This window comes from Pituophis catenifer, unplaced genomic scaffold (genome assembly GCF_029215685.1).
Source record: "Pituophis catenifer annectens isolate HBS135680 unplaced genomic scaffold, rPitCat1.0.hap2 SCAF_1, whole genome shotgun sequence".
Lineage (NCBI taxonomy): Eukaryota > Metazoa > Chordata > Lepidosauria > Squamata > Colubridae > Pituophis > Pituophis catenifer.
In genome coordinates, this window is record NW_027256881.1 from 855,781 (window position 1) to 880,275 (window position 24,495).

Here is a 24,495-nt window from a genome sequence, read left to right on the forward strand (position 1 = left end):
AATTTAATAATTTTGTTCGAGATAACGCAACGAGAGTGTTTGATTGTGGCGGGATAGAAACGCGAGACGTAAATAAACAAAACGTGCAAATTTTAATGGAGGGATTTGCACCCAGCGAAACAGTGAAAATTTGAAAGTCGTCGGTTTACTAAAAAAAAAATTGAAACAAAGAATGGCCTTTCAGGTCCCACAACTTAATCTGTTCTCTTGCACAAGCTCCCATTAGCTAGTTTAGTCTATTGGTTAAGGCACCAGGGTAGAGGCCAGGAGATAGGGAATTCTAGTGCTGCCTTAGCCGTGAAAGCCAGCTGAGTGACTTTAGGCAGATCACTAGGAGACAGTGAATTTTAGTTGCACCTTAGGCATGAAAGCAGGTGGGTGACTTTGGGCCAATAACCAGGAGACAGTGAGTTCTAGTCATGCCTTAGGCACGAAAGCCAGTTGGGTGACTTTGGGCTAATCACCAGGAGACTGTGAGTTCTAGTCCACTTTTAGGCATGAAAGCTGGCTGGATGACTTTCGGCCAATCACCAGGAGACGGTGAGTTCTAGTCCCGCCTTAGGTATGAAAGTTGGCTGGGTGACTTTGGGCCAATCACCAGGAGACCATGAGTTCTAGTCCCGCCTTAGGCATGAAAGGCGGCTGGGTGATTCTGGGCCAGTCACCAGGAGATGGTGAGTTGTAGCCACGACTTAGGCGTGAAGGCCGTCTGGGTTACTTTGGGCCAATCACCAGAAGGTAGTGAGTTCCAGTCCCGCTTCTTAGGCAGGAAAGCTTATTGGGCCAGTCACACACTCTCAGCCCAACACACCTCACAGGATTGTTGTTGTAGGAGGAAAAATGGTAAGAGATGGTCGCTGATTTGAGTTATTCATATAAACAAACTGATTTATTTTCTTTCCCCCCCCTCCAACCCAGGCGAACAAACTGAGGACCAAAACTTTGCGGAATACATTAAACCCCGCTTGGAATGAAACCCTCACGTACTACGGGATCACCGACGAAGACATGATCCGCAAAACACTCAGGTGAGTCCGTGTCAGCCTTCCAGGTAAAGCAGACAGGGAACCACGACCAGGTGAGCTAATTCTACTTTATTATCAGTCTGCAAGTACAGAATCTTGCAAGTCAGAAAGTACAAATCTCCCTCGGTCTCTTTTATAGCCTGAGAAATCGTTTCTGAATCTCTTTTTCTGTCCATTATGCAGCTGAGGGCTCTGCTGTCCCTTATCTAATTGTTCCTTAAGCAGCTTTCTTTCCTCCGTCTGCCGAGGTCGTTCTCACATACCATAACAGATAGTCCTCGACGTACGACCACAATTGAGCCCAAAAGTTTCTGTTGCTAAATGAGACAGTTGTTCGGTGAATTTTGCCCCATTTTACGACCTTTCTTGCCACAGCTGTTAAATGAATCACTGCAGTTCTTAACACGATTGCTAAGTGAATCTGGCTTCCCCATTGACGCTGCTTGTCAGAAATTTGCAAAAGGTTATCATGTGACCCAGGGACAATGCAACGGCCATAAATATGAGTCAGTTGCCAATGTAACGGTCATAAATATGAGTCTGTGAATCTGGCTCCCCCATGGACAAAAATTTACATTGCTAAGTGAGAAATTTGTTAAGTGAGTTTTTCCCCATTTTACGACTTTTTCTTGCCACATTTGCTAAGTGAATCCCTGCACTTGTTAAATTAGTAACACCGTCATTAAGTGAATCTGGCTCCCCCATTGACTTTGCTTGTGAGAAGGTCGCAAAAGGGGATCGCGTGACCCTGGGACACTGCAACCGTCATAAATATGAGTCATCCATAGGGATGCTGCGACCGTCGTAAGCGTGAAACATGGTTGTAAGTCACTTTTTTCAGTGCTTTTGTAACTTTAAATGGTCACTAAATGAACTGTCGTAAATGGAGGAACGTCAGAGCCCTGTTCGACTTGCAAAATTGTGGATCGAGTGTCTGGCTTTTGAAGTGTTTTAAATCTCCTTTTGATGGATTATATCAAAACCAGTCAGAAGGAACTTTGTCTGCCCAGTGGCTAACCATTTTCCCAAAGCGTAAAATATATTTTCCCAGACAATGCCTGAGCTTAAAGCTGATTTATCTTTCCTTTCCCCAGCCAATTACTTAACTTATTTTCCCCCCTTTCTCATCTCGGTAAATTCTCAGCTTTTAGCAAAACTAAATTTAGAAAAAAAATAATAAATCCAGGAAACCACAGACCTATCAGCCTGACCTCAATATCAGGGAAGATTCTGGAAAAGATAATCAAGCAACGAATCAGCGAACACCTAGAAGCAAACCAAATAATAACCAAAAGCCAACACGGGTTTGTCAAAAGCAGATCACGCCAGACTAATCTTATTGCATTCTTTGACAAAGTGACAAAATTAATGGACCAGAGGAGTGCTGTCGAGATAATTTACTTGGACTTCAGTAAGGCATTTGATAAAGTAGACCATAACTTACTACTAGAAAAAGTAGGAAAATCTGGGTTATCTTTATCTTCTTTATCTTTATTTGATTTATATTCCGCCCTACTCCCGAAGGACTCAGGGCGGTGAACAGCCAAACGATAAAATACATAAATACAAAATTTAAAAACAGAATAAAACCGAATTAAACAATTTGGCCCAGACAGATTTAAAACACCCCAATCATTTAAAAACAGATTAAAATTTTCATATTAAAAAGAAAAAAGGAAAAGATTAGGCCAGGCCCGCCTGGTGGAATAAAAAGGTCTTGAGAGCGCGACGGAAGGTGCGCAGATCCGGGATCCTCCGTATCTCCGGGGGGAGCTCGTTCCAGATCGTAGGTGCCCCCACAGAGAAGGCTCTCCCCCTAGGGGCCGCCAGTCGACATTGTTTGGCCGACGGCACCCGGAGGAGTCCCTCTCTGTGAGAGCATACTGGCCGGTGGGAGGCCGTTTGCGGCAGCAGGCGGTCCCGTAGATAACCAGGTCCTAAGCCATGGAGCGCTCTAAAGGTGGTAACCAAAACCTTGAATCGCACCCGGAAGACCACCGGGAGCCAGTGCAGCTCGCGCAGGAGAGGTGTTACATGGGAACGCCATGTCGCTCCCATTACTACCCGGTTAGAAGCAACACCACCAGATGGATTCGTAACTGGCTGACCAACTGCACTCAACGAGTGGTCCTCAATGGAACTGCATCTACATGGAGGGAGGGATGCAGTGGGGTACCCCAAGGCTCTGTTTTAGGCCCAGGACTCTTCAAAATCTTCATCAATGACTTGGACGAGGGGATAGATGGGGAACTCATCAAATTTGCAGATGACACCAAGCTGGCAGGAATAGTCAACACTCTGGAAGATAGGCTCAAGATACAGAAGGATCTGGACAGAGTTGAACATTGGGTGCCATCTAACGAAATGAAATTCAAGAGTGAAAAAAGGAAGGTTCTACATTTACACAAGGAAAACGAAATGCACAGGTACAGTATAGGTGGTACCTTGCTCAATAGTAGTAACTGTGAGAGGGATCTTGGAGTCCTAGTGGACAAACATTTAGATATGAGCCATCCGTGGGCAGCATCTGCCAAAAAAGCCAACACAGTTCTAGGCTGCATCAACAGAGGGATAGACTCAAGATCACGTGAAGTGTTAATACCACTTTATAAGGCCTTGGGAAGGCCACACTTGGAATATTGCATCCAGTTTTGGTCGCCTCAATGTAAAAAAGATGTTGAGACTCTGGAAAGAGTGCAGAGAAGAGCAACAAAGAGGATTAAGGGACTTGAGGATAAAACATAGGAAGAACGGTTGCAGGAACTGGGTATGTCTACTTTAATGAAGAGAAGGACTAGGGGAGACACGATAGCAGTCTTCCAATATCTCAGGGGCTGCCCCAAAGAAGAGGGAGTCAAGCTATTCTCCAAAGCACCTGAAGGCAGGACAAGAAGCAATGGGTGGAAACTAATCAAGGAGAGAAGCAACCTAGAACTAAGGAGAAATTTCCTGACAGTGAGAACAATTCACCAGTGGAACGACTTGCCACCAGAAGTTGTGAATGCTCCAACACTGGACGTTTTCAAGAAGAGATTGGATAGCCATTTGTCTGAAGTGGTGTAGGGTTTCCTGCCTAAGCAGGGGGTTGGACTAGAAGACCTCCAAGGTCCCTTCCAACTCTGTTATTCTATTCTATTCTATTCTATTCTATTCTATTCTATTCTATTCTATTCTATTCTATTCTATTCTATTCTATTCTATTCTATTCTATTAACACATTTCTCTCCCCTTTCTCATCTCGGTAAATTCTCAGCTTTTAGCCAAACTACATTGTTTTACCTGGAAAGACGCCGGGGCCATTCCCGGTTGTTGAAAATGCAAATTTTCCATTTTGATTAACTCGTAACTCTGCCACAACCTAATCTGGCAATTTGAAAGATGACGGCTGGATGCTGTCGAAGCCGCGGTAAACTAAATTTTAATTTGAACGGGATTTTCACTTTTAAATGTCCCTGCTTTGTATATTTATTAAGTGGTTTTAAGGCTGGAGATGTTTTAAACAGAGAACGGAGTAATAAAATACAAATCAGGGGTTTAAAATGAAGACATAAAATACCCACTGGGGATTTAGAAATGTCAAGGAAATTATCACTTGCTAATATAGCATTACGTAGCTGTAAATAATTGAGGCTGCTCGAAGCACACGATGGGAGGCATGTACTGTAAATTTGATAATAAAAATTAAAAAATGAGTACAGGTACTTCTTGACTTACAACCATTAGTTTAATGACGGTTCAAAGTTACAACGGCACTGAAAAAAGTGAATTATGACCGTTTTTCACACTTACGACCGTTGCAGCGTCCTCATAGTCACGTGATCAAAATTCGGATGTTTAGCGACCGATTCGTATTTATGACGGTTGCCATGTCCCCAGGGTCACATGATCCCCTTTTGCCACTGTCTGACGAGCAAAGTCAACGGGGAAGCCAGATTCACTTAACAACCATGTTACTAACTTAACAACTGCAGTGATCCACTTAACAACCGTGGCAAAAAAGGTCGTGAAATGAGGGAAAACTCACTCAGCAACAGAAATGTTAAGCTCAATTGTAGTCGGAAGTTGAGGACTTCCAGTATACAGGTAATCCTCGATTTACAACGAGATGACTGTTCAAACTTACGACTTCCAGTATACAGGTAGTCCTAGACTTACAACGAGATGACTGTTCAAACTTACGACAGCACTGAAAAAAAGTGACTTATTATGACCATTTTCCCCACTTATGAACCTTCCAGCATCCCCCCCCCAATGATCCTGTGATCAAAATTCAGACACTTGGCAATTGACTCATACTTATGACGTCCCGGGGTCATGTGATCCCCTTTTGCGACCTTCTGACAAGCCAAGTTCATGGGGAAGCTGGATTCACTTAACAACGGTGTTACTCCCTTAACAACTGCAACGGTTCACTTAACAACCGTGGCAAGAAAAGTCGTAAAACGGGGCAAAGCTCACTTCACAAATGTCTCACTGTACAAAAGAAAGTTTGGGCTTCTTTTGGTTGTAGGTCGAGGACTACCTGTTACCCGGTACCACTTTAAGTGACTAAGAACTCCAGAGAGGTTGCGATGAGTTTGTATGTGTGAATAATGTGATATTCGATTTAGCGCAAATTGCAAATTGATACCAGGAGGTGTTTAATGTGCCCCAGATCCACTTAATGTGAGACGAACACGTGTGTGTGTGGGGGGGGTGTTGAGCCTGCTAATTTTCTTCCTTGCAAAATGAGGAAAAACAAACTTTCGTCAGGGGAAAAACGGTACAAGTTTTTTTTTTTTAAAAAAGAAATCTTGTTTTTGTCAGTGTCGGCTTATCTTTTGGAAAAAGGTTTGGATTTTTGGTTATCCTTTGCGTTCTCTAAACAGCCCTGTGAGTCCGTTAACTGTCAGTTTAAATTATATGTTATTTATTTAATCTGTTACTGGCATATCTCATGAATATACATATAAAGATTGATGTGCAAAAAAAAATGTATTGCCTATTTTCATTGAGCTGTTTATCGGTTTACCATACCCTGACGTATGACCCCACAATGGAGCCCAAAATTTCTGTTGCTACGTGAGACGGTCATTAAGTGAAATTGTATGACCTTTCATGCCACAGTTGTTAAGTGAATTAGCAGTAGTTAACCCCAGGGGTGAAATGTAAAATGTGTTACTACCGGTTCTGTGGGCATGGCTTGGTGGGGGGGGGTAATGTGACTGGGTGGGCATGGCTAACTTTTTTTAAAAAAAAAACTTTTCAAAGCATTTTTTCTAATGCTTTGAAAAGCCTCTGGCGATCAGGCAACTCAGCTGGGATCGTCAGAGGCTTTTCAAAGCATTTTTTTTACCACCTCTTCGGCCAAGAGGTTGCAGAAAAAAATGCTTTGAAAAGCCTCTGACGATCCCAGCTGAGCCGCGAGATCATCAGAGGCTTTTTTTTTTTTACTTTTAAAAGCATTTTTTCGTTGGAAGAGGTTGTAGAAAAAATGCTTTTAAAAGTTAAAAAAAAAAGCCTCTGATGATCTCGCGGCTCAGCTGGGCATGGGGGTGGGGGTGGGGCGCAGGGATTTTTGCTACCGGTTCTCCGAACTATCCGCCGCCATCACTACCAGATCAGGCGATCTGGTCCGAACCGGGAGCATTTCACCCCTGGAGTTGACACGCTGCTTATGACCCTTTTTCACACTTATGACCGTTGCAGCATCCCCTCCCCCCCATGGTCATGTGATCAAAATTCAAACGCTGGGCAACTGCAACTGAGCCTTGGTAGTACAGGGGTTTAAGGCACCCTGTTATTAAGCTTATTAAGACCAGCTGCCTGCAATTACTGCAGGGTTCGAATCTCGCCAAGGCTCAAGGTCGACTCAGCCTTCCATCCTTTCTAAGGTAGGTAAATTGAGGACCCAGTTGTGGGGGCAATAAGCTGACTTTGTATAAATATACAAAAGGATGAAGGCTATTGCTGAGCACATTGTAAGCCGCCCTGAGTCTTCAGAGAAGGGCGGCATATAAATCAAATTTAAAAAAAAAAAAAAAAACTGGCATGTACTTCTGACAGTTGCAACATCCCTGGGTCATGTGATTGCATTTTTGCCACCTTCCGACAAAGCTACAACGGTCGTGTGAAAAACGATCACAAGTCGCTTTCTTCAGTGACGTCGTGACTTCGGACGGTCACTAAACGAACTGTTGTAAGTCGAGGACAACCTGTATTCTACTCCTTTCCTGAAGGTAGAGCTTGGAAATTTTCTAAAACCAGGGGTGGGGCTTCAAAAATTTTAGCAAGGGGTTCTCTGCCCAGTTGCTGGGTGGGTGTGGCCATGGTGGGCGTGGCCTAGTCAGCCTCCTGCACCATAGGAGGGGGGGGTTGCCCTCCCTGGGCTCCGGAGGTTTTCCTTGAGCCTCCGGGAGGGTGAAAATGGCCTCCCCAGGCTCCGGAGGCCCTCTAGAGGCCGGAAACAGGCTTGTTTCCTGCCTTCCCGAACTTCTAGTATGCCCATTTTCCGAACCGGGAGCATTTCACCCAGTGCTGGGTTCCTCCCGGTTCAGTCCGGTTCGGCCGAGCCGGTAGCGGTGACGATATGACATCACCGAACCGGTTCTCCCCCCCGCCCTCCCACCCCCCCACGTTATTCTTACCTTTTATTTGGCCCCACCCCCAATCTATTGCTGCCTCCTGAGTCCCAGCTGATGACTAGAGGGGGAAAAAAACTGTTTAAACTCTTGCCGCGGGGCTTCAAAGGGCCGCCCTACAGCTGATCAGTGTTAAAAGCAAACAAATGAGTCGGGTTGTTAGTGCGAGGACTGGCCGTAAGTGCGAGGACCTTCCAGAAGTGACTCTGACCAGCTAGCCACGCCCACCTAGTCACATGACCTCCAAGCCACACCCACAGAACCGGTAGTAAAAAAATTTAGAACCCACCCCTGATTTCACCCCTGGTTAACACCCAGATTGTTGGGGGCAATATGCTGACTCTTGTAAACTGCTTAGAGAGGGCCGGAAGGTATTGTGAAGCGGTATATAAGTCTAAGTGCTATTGCTATTGCTAATAACATGGTTGTTAAGTGAATCTGGCTTTGCCATGGACTTTGTTCATCCGAAGGTCGCAAAAGGGGATCACGTTACCCCGGAAAACGGCAACCGTCATAAATATGAACCAGACGCCAAGCGTCTGAATTTTAATCTTGTGACCGTGGAGATGTTACAAACGGTCGTAAGTGTGAAAAATGGTCATAAGTCACATTTTTCAGCGCCATCGTCATTTCGAACAGTCAGTCGACTGTACAGGTAGTGCTTGAATTACGACCACAGCAAGGCAGTTATTAAGAGAGTCAGGCCCGATTTTACAGCCTTTTTTTTGCCCGTTGTTAAGTAAATCAGTGCAGTTGTTAAGTGAACGATGTAGTCGTCATTCAGCGAATCCAGCTTCCCCCATTGAGTTTGTTTGTTGGAAGGAAGCTGGGAAGGTCTCAAAGAATGATCCCATGTCACTGGGCCACTACAACGGTCGTAAATACAGATAGTCCTCAACTTGCGACCAAAATTGAGCCCTGTTGTTAAGTGAGACATTTGTTAAGTGAGTTGTGTGAGTTGACGACCTTTCTGGCCCCCGTTGTTAAGTGAATCAGTGCGGTTGTTAAGTTAGTGGCATGGTTCTTAAGTGAATCACTGCAGTTGTTAAGTTAATGGCACCATTGTTAAGTGAATCACTGCGCTTGTTAAGTTAGTGGCACCGTTGTTAAGTGAATCTGGCTTTCCCCCATTGACTTTCTTTGTCCGAAGGGGATCGCGTGAACCCCAGGACATTGCGACCGTCATAAATACGAGTCGGTTGTTAAGCCTCTGAATTTTGATCCCATGACCATGGGGATGCTGCAATGGTCGTATGTGTGAAAAACGGTCATAAATCACATTTTTCAGCGCGGTTGTAAATTGAGTCACTAAACGAACGGTTGTAAGGGGAGGTTCAACCTGTCTTCAAGGACGCCCCTTCTCTTGGTCCCATTGCAGAAATGCAATTCAGGTAGTCCTCGACTTACAACCATTCGTTTAGTGACCTTTCAAAGTTACAACGGCACTGAAAAAGTGACTTATGACCAGTTTTCGCACTTATGACCGTAGTAGCATACCCATGGTCATGTGCTAAGAATTCAGACGCTTGGCAACTGACTCCTATTTATGACGGTTGGCCTCTGGGAGGGTAGGGAAGGCTGTTTTCACCCTCCCCAGGCTCCTAGAAAGCCTTTGGAGCCTGGGGAGGGCGAAAAACCGACCTACCAGGCCCACCGTGCCATTGACTACCAAAAGCATGGGGGGGTGTCGCGCGCATGCGTGGGGCGCATTGAATTATGTGTGTGGGTATGCATGCGCATGATAGGAGATAGATAGATAGATAGATAGATAGATAGATAGATAGATGGATAGATGGATGGATGAATAGATGGATAGATGGATGGATGGATAGGTGATAGATAGATAGATATGGATGAAAAGATGGATGGATGGATGGATGGATAAGTGATAGATAGATGGATGGATAGATAGATAGATATGGATGGATAGATAGATATGGATGAATAGATGGATGGATGAATAGATGGATAGATGAATGGATGGATGGATAAGTGATAGATAGATAGATATGGATGAATGGATGGATGGATGAATGGATGGATGGATAGATAGGTGATAGATAAGATAGATGGATGGATGGATGGATGGATGGATGGATGGATGGATGGATGGATGGATAGATAGATAGATATGGATGGATAGATAGATATGGATGGATAGATAGATATGGATGGATAGATAGATAGATAGATAGATAGATAGATAGATAGATGAATAGATGGATGGATGAATAGATGGATGGATGAATAGATGGATAGATGGATGGATGGATAGGTGATAGATAGATAAATGAATAGATGGATGGATGAATAGATGGATAGATAGATATGGATGAATAGATATGGATGAAAAGATGGATGGGTAGATGGATAGATGATAGATAGATAGATAGATAGATAGATAGATAGATAGATAGATAAATAGATAGATAGACGGATGGACGGTTGGACGGATAGGTAGGTAGGTAGATGGACAGAGAAACAGACGGACAGATGATAAGGGGTCCTTGGTGTTCTCTGAGCTTGCTGGTTTTCTTGCAAACGTTTCATTAGCCTAACTAGGTAACCTCATCAGTGCTTGATGCTGTTACCTAATAAGGGTAATAAAACGTCTGCAAGAAAACCAGCAAGCTCAGAGAACACCAAGGACCCCCTCAGTCTGACTAATTTAACAATGACAGCGATTCACTTCACTGCGGCAAGCAAGGTCGTAAAACGGGGCAAAACTCACCGAACCAACGTTTCACTTAAGCAACCGAAATCTGGGGGCCCAATAATTGCGGTCCTCAGTCCAGGATTACCTGTACTCTTGGCAGGTTTTGTAGAATTTAGATTTTTGTTGTTGCAAAAATGCTTTGCTTTGAGATCTCACCCCGTTCTCCCTCCGGGCTCATGAAATCAAAACTTTGCGTGTGGCCTTTAGACCCATAATTTATTCGGGGTCTTCTCACCTGAGACCTGGACATGCTTTATCAGCAGCAGGTCAGGATAATAGTTGGTCATCGTTTTTTTTTTGCATGCTTTTCTGGCTCTCGCCCATAAATCTCCCGTGACAGCTGCTTGATATACGGGAAAGGAGCGTGAAGGTGTGCAATATCTTCTCCGGGCACTTTTATCTCCTACAGAAGTGCACATGGGCCGCAGGAGTGCGAGGCGCGAGATTAAAGAGGCTTGCGAAGGGAGGTCGAGGCAGGTTGGAGAAGTGTAGGAGACAGAATCTGTTAAGGATATTCTTGGCTCATAACCGATGTCATGGGTTATTGAGCGGAGTACCCGTTGAGTATGCACATGAAAGCGGCTAAGAGTGAGTAACCACAGTTAATATACTGACACACTGAGTTGTGGTAGTCTTTTACTTTTAGAAGAAAGTAAAGCAAAGTCCAAAGTCCAAAATCCAAGTCATACGATAAGATAAGGCGATAGTTAAAATATCAATTCAGGGATATTCCAAGTACAAAGTCTTCTTACCAGTTGTTGTCATTATACAATAAAACAGTTCTTCTCGAGTTTCAAACAGGAACAAGTTCAGTATTAAAACATTCAATAAATAGTAGAAAGCAACAAGTAGCAATGATCAAACAATGATCATGCAGAGAGATCAGGTAGAGAGTAACAGCAAATAAGGAGGAACCACTCCTGCCTTTTGGCAGCTCTGCGCGCCCATGCATCGAGAAGAGGCTCCACCTCTTCTTCCTCTTCACTTATAGGAGTTTCTGAAGGCCCTGGCTGAATCCCTGCCTCTGGCACCACATCTTCTCCAACCTCCTCATTGTCCGACTCGAGTACCAGCTGCACAGGCTGCTGGCACAGCACCTCACCAGCCTCCTCGCTGTCGGAATCAGCTACTAGCTGCACAGGCCGCTGACGGGCCACAACACAGAGTGGGCAAAACTCAAAAATTGGAAAAATGAGGGCCCTGTACAGATAGTCCTCAACTTACAACCACAGTTGAGCCCAAAATTTCTGTTGCTAAGTGAGACAGTCGTTAAGTGAGTTTTGACCCATTTTACGACCTTTCTTGCCACAGTTGTTGAGGATTCCTTCCACCTGTATCCTTACCTTGCTCCCCGGAAGGAAAGGAAGAATGCCAACCTGGTAAAAACGGCTCCCAGTATTTTCCCAGAATGCAATGCAATGCTTCTCACATTGCTTCCGCTTTCCAAACAAAATCACATAACCTATCGCCCCGCCTTCCACGTGCGGACTGCAACTCCCATCATCCTCAGCCAGCACGGGTTTGGAGAAAGGCTGCTGTGCCGTTTCTCCTTGCCTTTAGAAACGCTGGCAGTCGGTGCATGAAATGTTGAGGACTAAAAACTTTTGCAGTCACGTCCGCCAAGATTGCTCAGACTGTGGTATAAATCGGCAGGAACATCATGGCTCCCCACGACTCCCCGAACATTTGCTTTTCCCTTTTTTTTTTTTTGGAAGGACTGTTCACCTTATTAAATTTTGCAATCAGTGGTTAAGACGGCAACACACGCGACTACTGTTATTCCCTGGGCTCCTGCTGGGGCTGTTGGTGCTTAATTGTGTTTTTTTTTTCTGGAAAGCTCCCAATTCTTTTTAGCCATGAAAATTGGTTGAAAAAGCAAATTGCAGCTCTTCCCGACATAGCTTGAATGCAAAGGAGACATGGAGTGCATAATATTGAAACAGGATATAGACTTCTAACACGTATAAAGATAAGTTACAATCCTAGCTTTGAAAGGGGTCTGGAATATTTTGGTTTACATATACTGTGTTTCCCCAAAAATAAGACCGGGTCTTATATTAATTTTTGCTCCAAAAGACGCATTAGGGCTTATTTTCTGGTTAGGGCTTATTTTGGGGGAAAATATGGTACTAAATGCATCCTTCTGGTTTATAATCTTAATTGGGGCTTATTTTGGGGGTAGGGCTTATATTACGAGCATCTGAAAAATCATGCTAGGGCTTATTTTCTGGTTAGGGCTTATTTTGGGGGAAATACGGTACTAAATGCATCCGTCTGACTGACAATCTTAACTGGGGCTTATTTTGGGGTAGGGCTTATATTACGAGCATCCTGAAAAATCATGCTAGGGCTTATTTTCTGGTTAGGGCTTATTTTGGGGGAAATATGGTACTAAATGCATCTGTCTGGCTGACAATCTTAACTGGGGCTTATTTTGGGGGTAGGGCTTATATTACGAGCATCCCGAAAAATCATGCTAGGGCTTATTTTCTGGTTAGGGCTTATTTTGGGGGAAATACGGTACTAAATGCATCCATCTGGCTGACAATCTTAACTGGGGCTTATTTTGGGGGTAGGGCTTATATTACGAGCATCCCGAAAAATCATGCTAGGGCTTATTTTCTGGTTAGGGCTTATTTTGGGGGAAATACGGTACTAAATGCATCCATCTGGCTGACAATCTTAACTGGGGCTTATTTTGGGGGTAGGGCTTATATTACGAGCATCCTGAAAAATCATGCTAGGGCTTATTTTCTGGTAAGGGCTTATTTTGGGGGAAATACGGTACTAAATGCATCCGTCTGTCTGACAATCTTAACTGGGCTTATTTGGGGGGTAGGGCTTATATTACGAGCATCCTGAAAAATCATGCTAGGGCTTATTTTCTGGTTAGGGCTTATTTTGGGCGAAATACGGTACTAAATGCATCCGTCTGACAATCTTAACTGGGGCTTATTTTGGGGGTAGGGCTTATATTACGAGCATCTGAAAAATCATGCTAGGGCTTATTTTCTGGTTAGGACTTATTTTAGGGAAAATATGGTACTAAATGCATCCGTCTGTCTGACAATCTTAACTGGGGTTTATTTTGGGGTAGGGCTTATATTACAAGCATCCTGGGAAAAAATCATGCTAGGGCTTATTTTCTGGTTAGGGCTTATTTTAGGGAAAATACGGTACTAAATGCATCCGTCTGTCTGACAATCTTAACTGGGGTTTATTTTGGGGTAGGGCTTATATTACGAGCATCCTGGGAAAAAATCATGCTAGGACTTATTTTCTGGTCTTTACTTTCAGGGAAACAGGGTAGTCCTCAATTTACAACCGTTCATTTACTGACCATTTGAAGTTACAACGGCACTGAAAAAAAGAGACTTTCTCACACTTACGAGCGTTTGCAGCGTCCCCGTGGTCATGTGATCAAAATTCGGACCCTTGGCAAGTGACTCGTATTTATGATGGGTGCCGTGTCCTGAGGTCATGTGATCTCCTTTTGCGACCTTCGGGCAAGCAAAGTCAAGGTGGAAGCCAGATTCACTTAACAACCGTGTTATTGATTTTACAACTGCATGGATTCACTTAACAACGGTGGCAAGAAAGGTCGTAAAATGGGTGCAAAACTCATTTCTCTCACTTAGCTACAGAAAGCTTGGGCTCAATTGCGGTGGTAAGTCGAGGACTCCCTGTACAGATAGTCCTTGACTTACGACCATCACTGAGCACAAAAACGTTCCGTTGCTAAGCAAGGCAGTTGTTGAGTGAGTTTTGCCCCATTTTACCACCTTTCTTGCCACAGTTGAATCACCGCAGTTGTTCAGGGAATCACGTGGTCGTTAAGTGAATCCGGCTTCCCACATTGACTTTGCTTGTTGGGATCGCATGACCCCCAAGACAGTGCAACTGTCACAAGTACATAAGCCTCCAGAGTTTAGTTACATGACCGTGAGGATGCTGTGATGGTCATAAGTGTGAGGACTGGTCCTAAGTCATTTTTGTCAGTGCCATTGTAACTTCAAACAGTCACTAAATGAATCGTTGCAGGTGGTGTGTCAGTAGAATTGCTGAGAACCAACGGGGAGGCTTGGACTCAGAGAGAGAGGCAAACTTGAATTGTTTTAACTTCTTCAAGGCAACCCTCCTGTTCTGCCCCAAAAAACGCAGCACACACAAAGTCAGTTCAAACCTTAGTTTACTAAATAAACCAGTTTTTTACAACAACGGTTGTTAATTAACTGCATTAACAGCTGCCAAGAATTCAACGAATAATAACTGAAAGCTTACTGTGGTTGGCAGAATGCCCAGAAGCAATTTGCAGGAAGCTGATAAGATAAGGAAGACAAGACACGAAAGTATGTGAACGAAGTTGTTCCCTGCAAATTGCTTCAGTCGGCGTTCCTCCTTAAATAGGCTAAGGGAGTGGGCAATTAGACCTCCTCCTGAGGAGCCACTCCTGCCTTTTGGCAGCTCTGCGCGCCCGTGCATCGAGAAGAGGCTCCTCCTCTTCGTCCTCTTCACTTATGGGAGCTTCTGGAGGTTCTGAAGGCCCTGGCTGAATCCCTGCCTCTGGCACCACATCTTCTCCAGCCTCCTCACTGTCTGAGTCGAGTGCCAGCTGCACAGGCTGCTGGCGCAGCACCACACCAGCCTCCTCGCTGTTGGAATCAGCTACTAGCTGCACAGGCCGCTGACAGGCCATAACACTTCCTGGGAATGGCATGTACGGAGCACCTGGACCAGAGATGTTCTCAAAACATCTTCCTGGCCGATGATAGGAGTATATTAGACTGACTACTGAGGGATGGGCTCTAGGACTATTTTCAATTTGTCTTTCCACACGCATTTGCTTCAGTCCTTGCCCGACTTTTGCTGCATTCAGTAAAAGGCAGTTAGTAAAAGTGCCTCTTCTCTAAATCCATGGAGTCGAGGGTTTTCTTTCCTAGGAATTGATCGGAGGCAGCACTGACAGTAAGTCGGGGACTGTCTGAACTCCCCCACCTCTTCTCTCGGTTTAAGCTTCCAGCTTTTCGATGCCTGTTTGTCTTCCTAAACTTTCTTGCGGGCTCCTGTGAATCTAAAGCAGCTGTTATAAAATATTGTGTCAACTTCTCGCCTTCACAGGAACCTGGAATTTATTTATCGCCCTTTGGGTGTTAATGAACTGTGTTGCTGACCTCATAAAGATTCATAAAGGACAAGTTAGATCGCGAAAGTTTTCTAGGTCAGGAAAATGACTTAGAAATATGTGCCACCATAGATTGTGGGTGAATTCAATAGAGTTGATGTGAAACTGTGCAAAGCTTTTGTGTTTCACAGGACTCCTTGGCAGAATCGGAAATCTAAGTCCACGGGATTCTGTGAGAGAGCATTCCTTCCTAACATCAGCAAGAACTAGTCCCATTAAAAAAATCATATGAAACTTGTTAGAAATAGAAGTAGAATCATAGAGCTGGAAGGGAGCTTGGAGGTCTTCTAGTCTAACCCCTTGCTCAAGCAGGTGACCCTATACCCGTGATGGCGAACCTATGACACGTGTGCCACAGGTGGCATGCATAGCTATATCAGTGGGCACGCAAACTCAGCTCCAGCTGATTTTCAGGCCTTCTGGGCCCACCAGAAGTAGGGAAACCGGCTGTTTCCTGCTTCCAGAGGGCCTCGGCGGGTGGTGGGGAAGGCCTATTTTCGGCCTCCCCAGAGTTCTGGAGAGGCTCTGGAGGCTGGGGACAGCAAAAAACGGGCCTTCCAGTCCCACCGGAAGTTGGAAAGCGGGCTGTTTCTGGCCTCTGGAGGACCTCCGGGGGTGGTGGGGAAGGCCAGTTTTCGCCCTCCCCAGACTTCTAGAGAGGCTCTGGAGGCTGGGGACAGCAAAAAACGGGCCTTCCGGTCCCACCGGAAGTTGGAAAGCGGGCTGTTTCTGGCCTCTGGAGGACCTCCGGGGGTGGTGGGGAAGGCTGGTTTTCGCCCTCCCCAGACTTCTAGAGAGGCTCTGGAGGCTGGGGACAGCAAAAAACGGGCCTTCCAGTCCCACCGGAAGTTGGAAAGCGGGCTGTTTCTGGCCTCTGGAGGACCTCCGGGGGTGGGTGGGTAGGGAAGGCTGTTTTCGCCCTCCCCAGACTGCTAGAAAGGCTCTGGAGCCTGGGGAGAGAGAAAAACGGGCCTGCCGGTCCCACCGGAAGTTTGCAAACAGGCCATTTTCAGCCTCCGGAGGGCCTCGGGGGGTGATGGGGAAGGCCCGTTTTCGCCCTCCCCAGACTTTTAGAGAGGCTCTGGAGGCTGGGGACAGCAAAAAACGGAAGTTGGAAAACGGGCTGTTTCTGGCCTCTGGAGGACCTCCGGGGATGGGTGGGTAGGGAAGGCTGTTTTCGCCCTCCCCAGACTGCTAGAAAGGCTCTGGAGCCAGGTAAGAGAGAAAAACGGGCCTACCGGGCCATCACGTGCCAGGAGCGGGGGGAGCAGGGGGGGTCGCGAGTGGATGCGCGGGGGCAAGGTACATAGAATTATGGGTGTGGGCACACACGCGTGCAATCCCCCCTGCCCCTCCCTCATGGCACACGATGGCAAAAAGGTTAGCCATCACTGCCCTATACCATTCCAGACAATCTCTTCTTAAAAGCCTCTAGTGATGGAGCATTCACAACTTCTTGTAGCAAGTAGTTCCACTGCTTAATTGTTCTCAGTGTTAGGAAAATTCTCCTTAGTTCTAGGTTGCTTCTCTCTTTGATGAATTTCCACCCATTGCTTCTCGTCCTGCCTTCAGGTGCTTTGGGGAATAGCTGGACCCCCTCTTCTTTGTGGCAACACCTCAGAGATTGGAAGACTACTATCATGTCACCCTAGTCCAGTGATGGCGAACCTTTTTGGCTGGGCTGCGACCTGGAAGAGGAGTTGCCCAGGATGCATGTGCGCGGCTGATAATGAACTTCTATTCTTCTGGGTTACTGGCGCGCATGCGCGCCGATAATCAGCTGGCCAGCGCGCATGCTCACGCAGGAAAATGGAAGACCAGCTCTTCCAGTTTCCAGAACCGCCGCACGCAAAAAGACCAGCTGATCGTCATGCGTACATGCGCGCCAGAAACCCAAAAGATGTTCTGTCCCCGTCCCACATATGCACCCCCATAGACGGCCCGGAGTTAATAAGCCACACAACAAAATCTTTGAAGATAAAACTGGCAGCAACCCAGTGGCTAGCTGCCAATTCAGACTTTACTCACACAAAACAAAGATTCGACTGCAAGCATTCCGATAAAGCAGGCAAAGTTTCAGCAATACAAGGATTAGTCCAAATGCAGTCCGACAAGGCAAGCAGAAGTCCAGTAACGCAGAGATCATGGATTATTTCTAGTTTTTGCTCGTCACAAACTGAACCGGCCACCACACCCACATTTATACCCGGTGGGGTGTGGTCCAGTGACTCAGCTAATCTCTGGCACGCCTTCCCCTCTGCTGCGCACGCTTCTCCCTGCGCCTCTGCCGAGGGTCCAGCCAGCACTTATCTCCTTCGTCGCTGTCCACCTGTGGCTGCGGGGACGTGCTTGGCTCTGGGCCTATCTCTTGGCCTTCGGTGTCCTCTGGAGGCATTGCCAGAGAGGAGGGTCCTGGAGAGGGAGGCCTTGCCAACTCCTCTCCCTCACTCTCAGAGTCTGCATCTGTCAATAGCCCAGGCTCAGGCAACGGAGCCACAACAAAAGAGACATGGGCAACACCATGCGTGCCAAGCAACATGGCTCTGCAGACTACTTCGGGCATGGGTGGCATAAATTCGCCATCACGGCCCTAGTCCTCCTTTTAATTAAACTGGACATAACCAACCGTTGCTTGCAACCATTCTTCATATGTTTTTGTCTCCAGCTGTTTAAACATCTTAGTTGCACTTTTTCCAAAGTCTCAACATCTTTTTTTGTAACGTGGGGACCAAAACTGGCTGCAGGATTCCAGGTGTGGCTTTATTAAAGCTTTATAAAGCGGTACGACCGTATTTTTCAGAGTATAAGACGCACTTTCCCCCTTCCCCCTAAAAGAGGGTGAAAATTTCGGTGCGTCTTATAGACCGAAGACAGATCTGTTTTGGCCTCCCGAATCCTCTGCGTGTCACATTTTTGCTGGTTCACATTCCTTGCCGAATGCAATGCCAAATTGCAAAGGTTTTTGACAGCCTTTCTAGCTTGATCCTAACTGCATCTTCAAATTAGGATGCGATCATCATTAGAAAACTTGGTTTACGTGACACACTAAACTGAGTGGGTGTCAGACTTCGATGCTATCTCAAAATAAATGAATTTCCAAACTGCCAATCTTTAAGGAAATCTTCTCTTTCTTCGAGCACAGCAACCGGATCATGACTCGTGCGGACAAGACTGACCTTTTGCCCCCCAATCCCTCCCTTTCCGATCCCCAATTCTCTGCTTCTCATTGGCTATCTTCCAAGTCACTCTCCTGACTTCTTGTCTCGTCATTTCACAGGAATGTTCCCCTCCCTCTTCATTTCCACAGAGACCGAGCTTCAAAGGGATTTAGCAGGCAAAAGTCCAGGGCTTATCTCCCTTTCTATGTCAGCGCTGAAACGCTGACATCGGGCTGGTTAAGAATTTGGGAATAAGGAACAGGGTCGGCATTTACTCATTGCAATTAGCCATTTCCTTCAAACCTTCCCGTTTTTCTTTTTTAAAAGAATTACTTTTCTTCCAGAGCAATTAACAAAATATTTCCAAGGCACTGAGGAAAATCTGTAATGCACGTAGACAAAAAAAAAAAAAAACCAACCTACTGAAAAGTAAATTGAAACGAATTTTAAACGTTCCTATTTACCATTTAAACATCGCCAAGAATAGGTCTGCGGCAATTAAGATAAAATATAATCACTGCCCAACTTTGATAGAATATAGTCCCTGCTTTTCAGTATGCCCAGCATTTTTTTTTTCTTAACGTGGCCTTCGAGAGCATCATTGGATGACTAAGCCACCATGTCGGGCTTTGCATTAACCCTAAACCCTAAATTATGGCTTGTCAATCAAAGTGGCTGGTTTACACCAAGCAGAACTAAATAAAACACTTTATGGCTCAAACTCAAGGACTCCTTTCACCCTGAAAGGTTGGCCTTGAATATGAGAGAAATATAATCCACTTTTCTGAATTCTTTCTCTAAGGAAGGAAATTTACTTTCGCCACTGCGGTATTTGTCTTTACGTGAGTTTTCATTCAGAGTTTGCCTTAAGCTTTTGCGCAGTACAGTACAGGTAGTCCTCGACTTACGACCACAATTGAGCCCCAAATTTCAGTTGCTAAGTGAGACAGTTGTTAAAGGAGTCTTGTCCCATTTTACGACTTTTCTTGCCATGGTTGTTAATCGATGCAGTTGTGAAGTTAGCAACATGGTTGTTAAGTAAATCGGGCTTCCACTTTCACTTTGCTTGTCTGCAACCATCATAAATACGAGTCAGTTGCCAAGCGTCTGAATTTTGATCATGTTGCAACGGTCGTAAGTGTGAAATATGGTCTTAGGCGGGTCTCTTTTTTCAGTGCCGTTGTAACTTCAAATGGTCACTAAACAAATAGTTGTAAGTCCAGACTACCTATAATTGAGTTGGAGTTCCAACTGTTTGAATTTTGATCACATGATCACGGGGATGCTGTGATGGTCGTAAACATGAAAAAGGGTCTTAGTATTGTGGTCCGCCAGCAGCCTGCAGAGCTGGCAGTGGAGTTGGACAGTGAGGAGGCTGAGGAAGAACATGGGCCAGTCCTGGAGTCTGGGGAAGGCCCGGATGAGGGCTCTGCGTCGGAGGCAGAGATGGGGCCAGGGCCATCGGGGAGTGATGCGCGGACTTCAGAGCCTCCAGAGGCTGACAGCAGAGAGGCAGAGGAACAGGAGGAGCCTGTTCCTAGTGCACGCATGTGCAGAGCTGCCAGAAGGCAAGAGCAGCTAAAGCAAAAGGGACGACTCAGGAGTAAGGCCAAGAGATGATTGGCCCCTCCCATAAGGCTTAAAAGACCAGCAACGGCTCTTGGGCTCTTTCTCAGAAAACAACGTTGATAGATTTGTTTCTTGTCTTGCTGCACTTATCTCTGGTCGGCGTCTTCTGCTCCTGAACTTTTGCCAAGAAAAGCCTTTGGCAGTTTGCCTAATTATACCAAGGTTGGTGATTAGACTGAAGAATTTGTGTTATGAAGAATTTGTTTTAATTTAGTTTGGACCTCGCTGAGAATGAGTTAATTCTCAGCTGTTCTAATAAAGTCTGTTTGTTTTGGAACTGTTTGCGTCGACTACTACCTACTTGGGTCAGAGGCTTTTAAAAGCATTTTTTTTCTGCAACTTCTTTGGCCAAAGAGGTTGTAGGAGAAAAAAATGCCTTTAAAAGCCTCTGGCGATCCCAGCTGAGTTGCCTGATCGTCAGAGGCTTTTCAAAGCATTGTTTTCTGCAACCTCTTAAAGTTGTAGAAAAAATGCTTTTAAAAGTTAAAAAAAAAAAAAGTTGGCCACGCCCATCCCGTCACATTACCCCCCAACCAAGTCACGCCCACAAAATAAGCCACGCCCACAGAACCGGTAGTAAAACATTTTAGAACGCACCCCTGACCAGAAGGCAGGACAAGAAGCAACAGATGGGAAACTAATCAAGGAGAACCAAGAAGTTAAGAAGTTTCCTGAGAAGTGAGAACAATTAACCAGTGGAACCGCTTGCCACCAGAAGTGGTGGGTGCTCCATCACGGGAGGTTTTCAAGAAGAGTATTGGACAGCCATTTGTCAGAAACAATATAGGGTCCCTCCTGTTTGAGCGGGGGTAGACTAGAAGACCTCCAAGGTCCCTTCCTTCTATTCTGAATTGAATGAACATTTTTTTTTCACCTTCCCCTATCTTCATGAGGAACACAGCTGGAGCTGTGCATGTGTGTGATTGTTTTTTTACAGCACGGGAAAATTTTTCAATTTGTCCCTCTCTTCCCCCAATCGTTTCCCACCTCTTTCTATCCGAGCGTCGCATTATGTTGTTTAAAAAATTAAAAAAAAAAAAAATTGGGGGAAAAAGCATCCATCCTCTCCTACTACCCAGGCAGTAGGATGGTGATTTAATTACCTGCCTGGCAGGAATTGGGGGGGGGTGGTAAAAGGAAGCGACGATGGGTACCCTCGCTGGGTTGCTATGGCAACCGAACCTCCGGAAAAAGATACCCCCAAGGAAGGTTGCATGAACGAAACGGAGGCTTTTAAATCTTTCTCACGGCCGAAGATTTCTCTTGGCAAATACTTTTTTTTTAGAATGATTGTGAGGGTACTCGGGTAAAAACCCTGAGATCGATGGGTTTCATGCAGGGGTGGGTTCTAATTTTTTTTACTACCGGTTCTGTGGGCGTGGCTTATTTTGTGGGTGTGGCTTGGAGGTCATGTGACTAGGTGGGCGTGGCTAGCTGGTCAGAGTCATTTCTGGAAGGTCCTCGCACTTGCGACCAGTCCTCGCACTTACGACCCGACTCATTTGTTTGCTTTTAACACTGATCAGCTGTAGGGCGGCCCTTTGAAGCCCCGCGGCAAGAGTTTAAACAGTTTTTTTCCCTCTAGTCATCAGCTGGGACTCAGGAGGCAGCAAAAGATTGGGGGTGGGACCAAATAAAAGGTAAGAATAACGTGGGGGGGGGGGGGTGGGAGGGCGGAGGGGAGAACCGGTTCGGTGATGTCATATCGTCACCGCTACCGGCTCGGCCGAACCGGACTGAACCGGGAGGAACCCACCACTGGTTTCATGTTTCTTTGTTTGTTTGTTTTTTGGTAGGCTCATGAGATCTATAGGGGAATAATAGAGTTGGAAGGAAGGGACCTCGGAGGTCTTCCAGACCAACCCCACTCTGCACAGGCAGGAGAGCCTGCCTACCCCATTCCAGATCAAAGGGCTGTCCAATTTCTTCTTGGAAAAACCTCCAGTGTTGGAACATCCACAATTTCTGGTGGCAAGTAGTTCCACTGGTTAATTGTCCTCATTGTCAGGAAGTTTCTCTTTAGTTCTAGGTTGCTTCCCTCCTTGGTTCGTTTCCACCCGTTGCTTCTTGTCCTGCCCTCAAGTGCTTTGTGGCGGCCCCTTAAATAGTGGAATGCCGCAATCATGTCACCTCTGGTCCTTCTCTTTGTTTTGGTCACCACAATATAAAAAAAGATAGAATAGAATAGAACAGAACAGAACAGAACAGAACAGAACAGAACAGAATAGCGATAAGAATTAGAATGGAATGGAATAGAATAGAAAATATGGGATGGAATAGAATGGAATGGAATGGAGTAGAGTAGAGTAGAGTAGAGTAGAGTAGAATAGAAATAGAATGGAATGGAATAGAATAGAATAGAATAGAATAGAATAGAATAGAATAGAATAGAATAGAATAGAATAGAATAGAATAGAACAGAACAGAACAGAACAGAACAGAACAGAACAGAACAGGAATAGAATAGGAAAGAATAGAATGGAATGGAATACAATAGAATAAAGTAAAATATAGGCTAGGATAGGATAGGATAGAATAGAATAGAATATGGAAAAGGAATGGGAATGGAATGGAATGGAATGGAATAGAATAGAATAGAATAGAATAGAATAGAATAGAATAGAATAGAATAGAATAGAATAGAATAGAATAGAATAGAATAGAATAGAATAGAATAGAAAATAGAATAGAATAGAATTCTTTATTGGCCAAATGTGATTGGACACACAAGGAATTTGTCTTTGGTGCATACGCTATCAGTGTACATAAAAGAAAAGATATGTTCATCAAGAATCATAAGGTACAACATTTAATGACAGTCATAGGGAACAAATAGGCAATCAAATCATACTAGGAAACAGTCAATATAAATCTTAAGGATACCAGCAACAAAGTTACAGTCATGCAGCCATAAGTGGGAGGAGATGGGTGATGGGAACGATGAGAAGATTAATAGTAGTGCAGACTTAGTAACCAGTTTGACAATGTTGAGGGAATTGTTTGTTTAGCAGAGTGATGGCGTTCGGGGAAAAAACTGTTCTTGTGTCTAATTGTTCTGGTGTGCAGTGCTCTATAGCATCGTTAAAAAAAGATGTTGAGAGTCTAGAAGGAACGCAGAGAAGAGCAACAAAGACGATTCAGGGAATGGAGGCTAAAACATACGATAAATGGTTGCAGGAACTGGGTATCTATTTATTATTTTATTTTATTATTTTATTTTATTTTATTTTATTTTATTTTATTTTATTTTATTTTATTTTATTTTATTTATTTTATTATTTTATTTTATTTTATTTTATTTTATTATTTTATTTTATTTTATTATTTTATTTTATTTTATTTTATTTTATTTTATTTTATTATTTTATTTTTTAATTTATATTACCGCCCTTCTCCCGAAGGACTCAGGGCGGTGAACAGCCATAATAAAACAGTGTACAAAATAGAATTTAAAAGCAGATTAAAATAATTAAATCATAGGCCGAATTTAAAACTCTCATTTTAAAACCAATTTTAAAACCCCATTAAAGCCAAATTAAAACCATTTATCCCATCAGAGCGGCTTGCTGGAATAACAGGGTCTTCACTGCATGACGGAAGGCACGGAGGTCGGGGATCCTTCGTATGTCCGGGGGTAATTCATTCCAGAGGGCAGGGGCCCCCACAGAGAAGGCTCTCCCCCTGGGGGTCACCAGTCTACATTGTTTGGCTGACGGCACCCTGAGGAGACCCTCTCTGTGGGAACGTACCGGTCGGTGGGAGGCAATCGGTGGCAGAATGCGGTCTTGTAGATAGCCAGGTCATAAGCCATGGAGCGTTTTAAAGGTCTATCCCCAGTTTAGAGAAAAGAAGGACTAGGTGGGATATGACAGCAGTCTTCCAATATCTCAGGGGCTGCCCCAAAGAAGAGGGAGTCAAGCTATTCTCCAAAGCCCCTGAAGGCAGGACAAGAAGCAACAGATGGAAACTAATCAAGGAGAGAAGCAACCTGGAACTAAGGAGAAACTTCCTAACAGTGAGGACAATTAACCAGTGGAACAGCTGGCCACCAGAAGTTGTGGGCGCACCATCGCTGGAGGTTTTGAAGAAGAGACTGGACAGGCCCTTGTCTGGATTGGTATACATAGAGTCTCCTGCTTGAGCCAGCAGGCTGGACTAGAAGACC

General features: G+C 45.0%; 1 protein-coding gene across 1 annotated transcript in view; it reads left to right on the top strand.

Annotated features, from left to right (window-relative positions):
• DOC2B (double C2 domain beta) overlaps window positions 1–24,495 on the top strand; it is a 238,253-nt gene that overhangs the window by 165,359 nt on the left and 48,399 nt on the right. Inside the window, exon 13 of the mRNA XM_070931387.1 lies at window positions 919–1,028. Coding sequence (XP_070787488.1) covers window positions 919–1,028 — 110 coding nt within the window. The remainder of the gene's footprint in view (window positions 1–918; window positions 1,029–24,495) is intronic.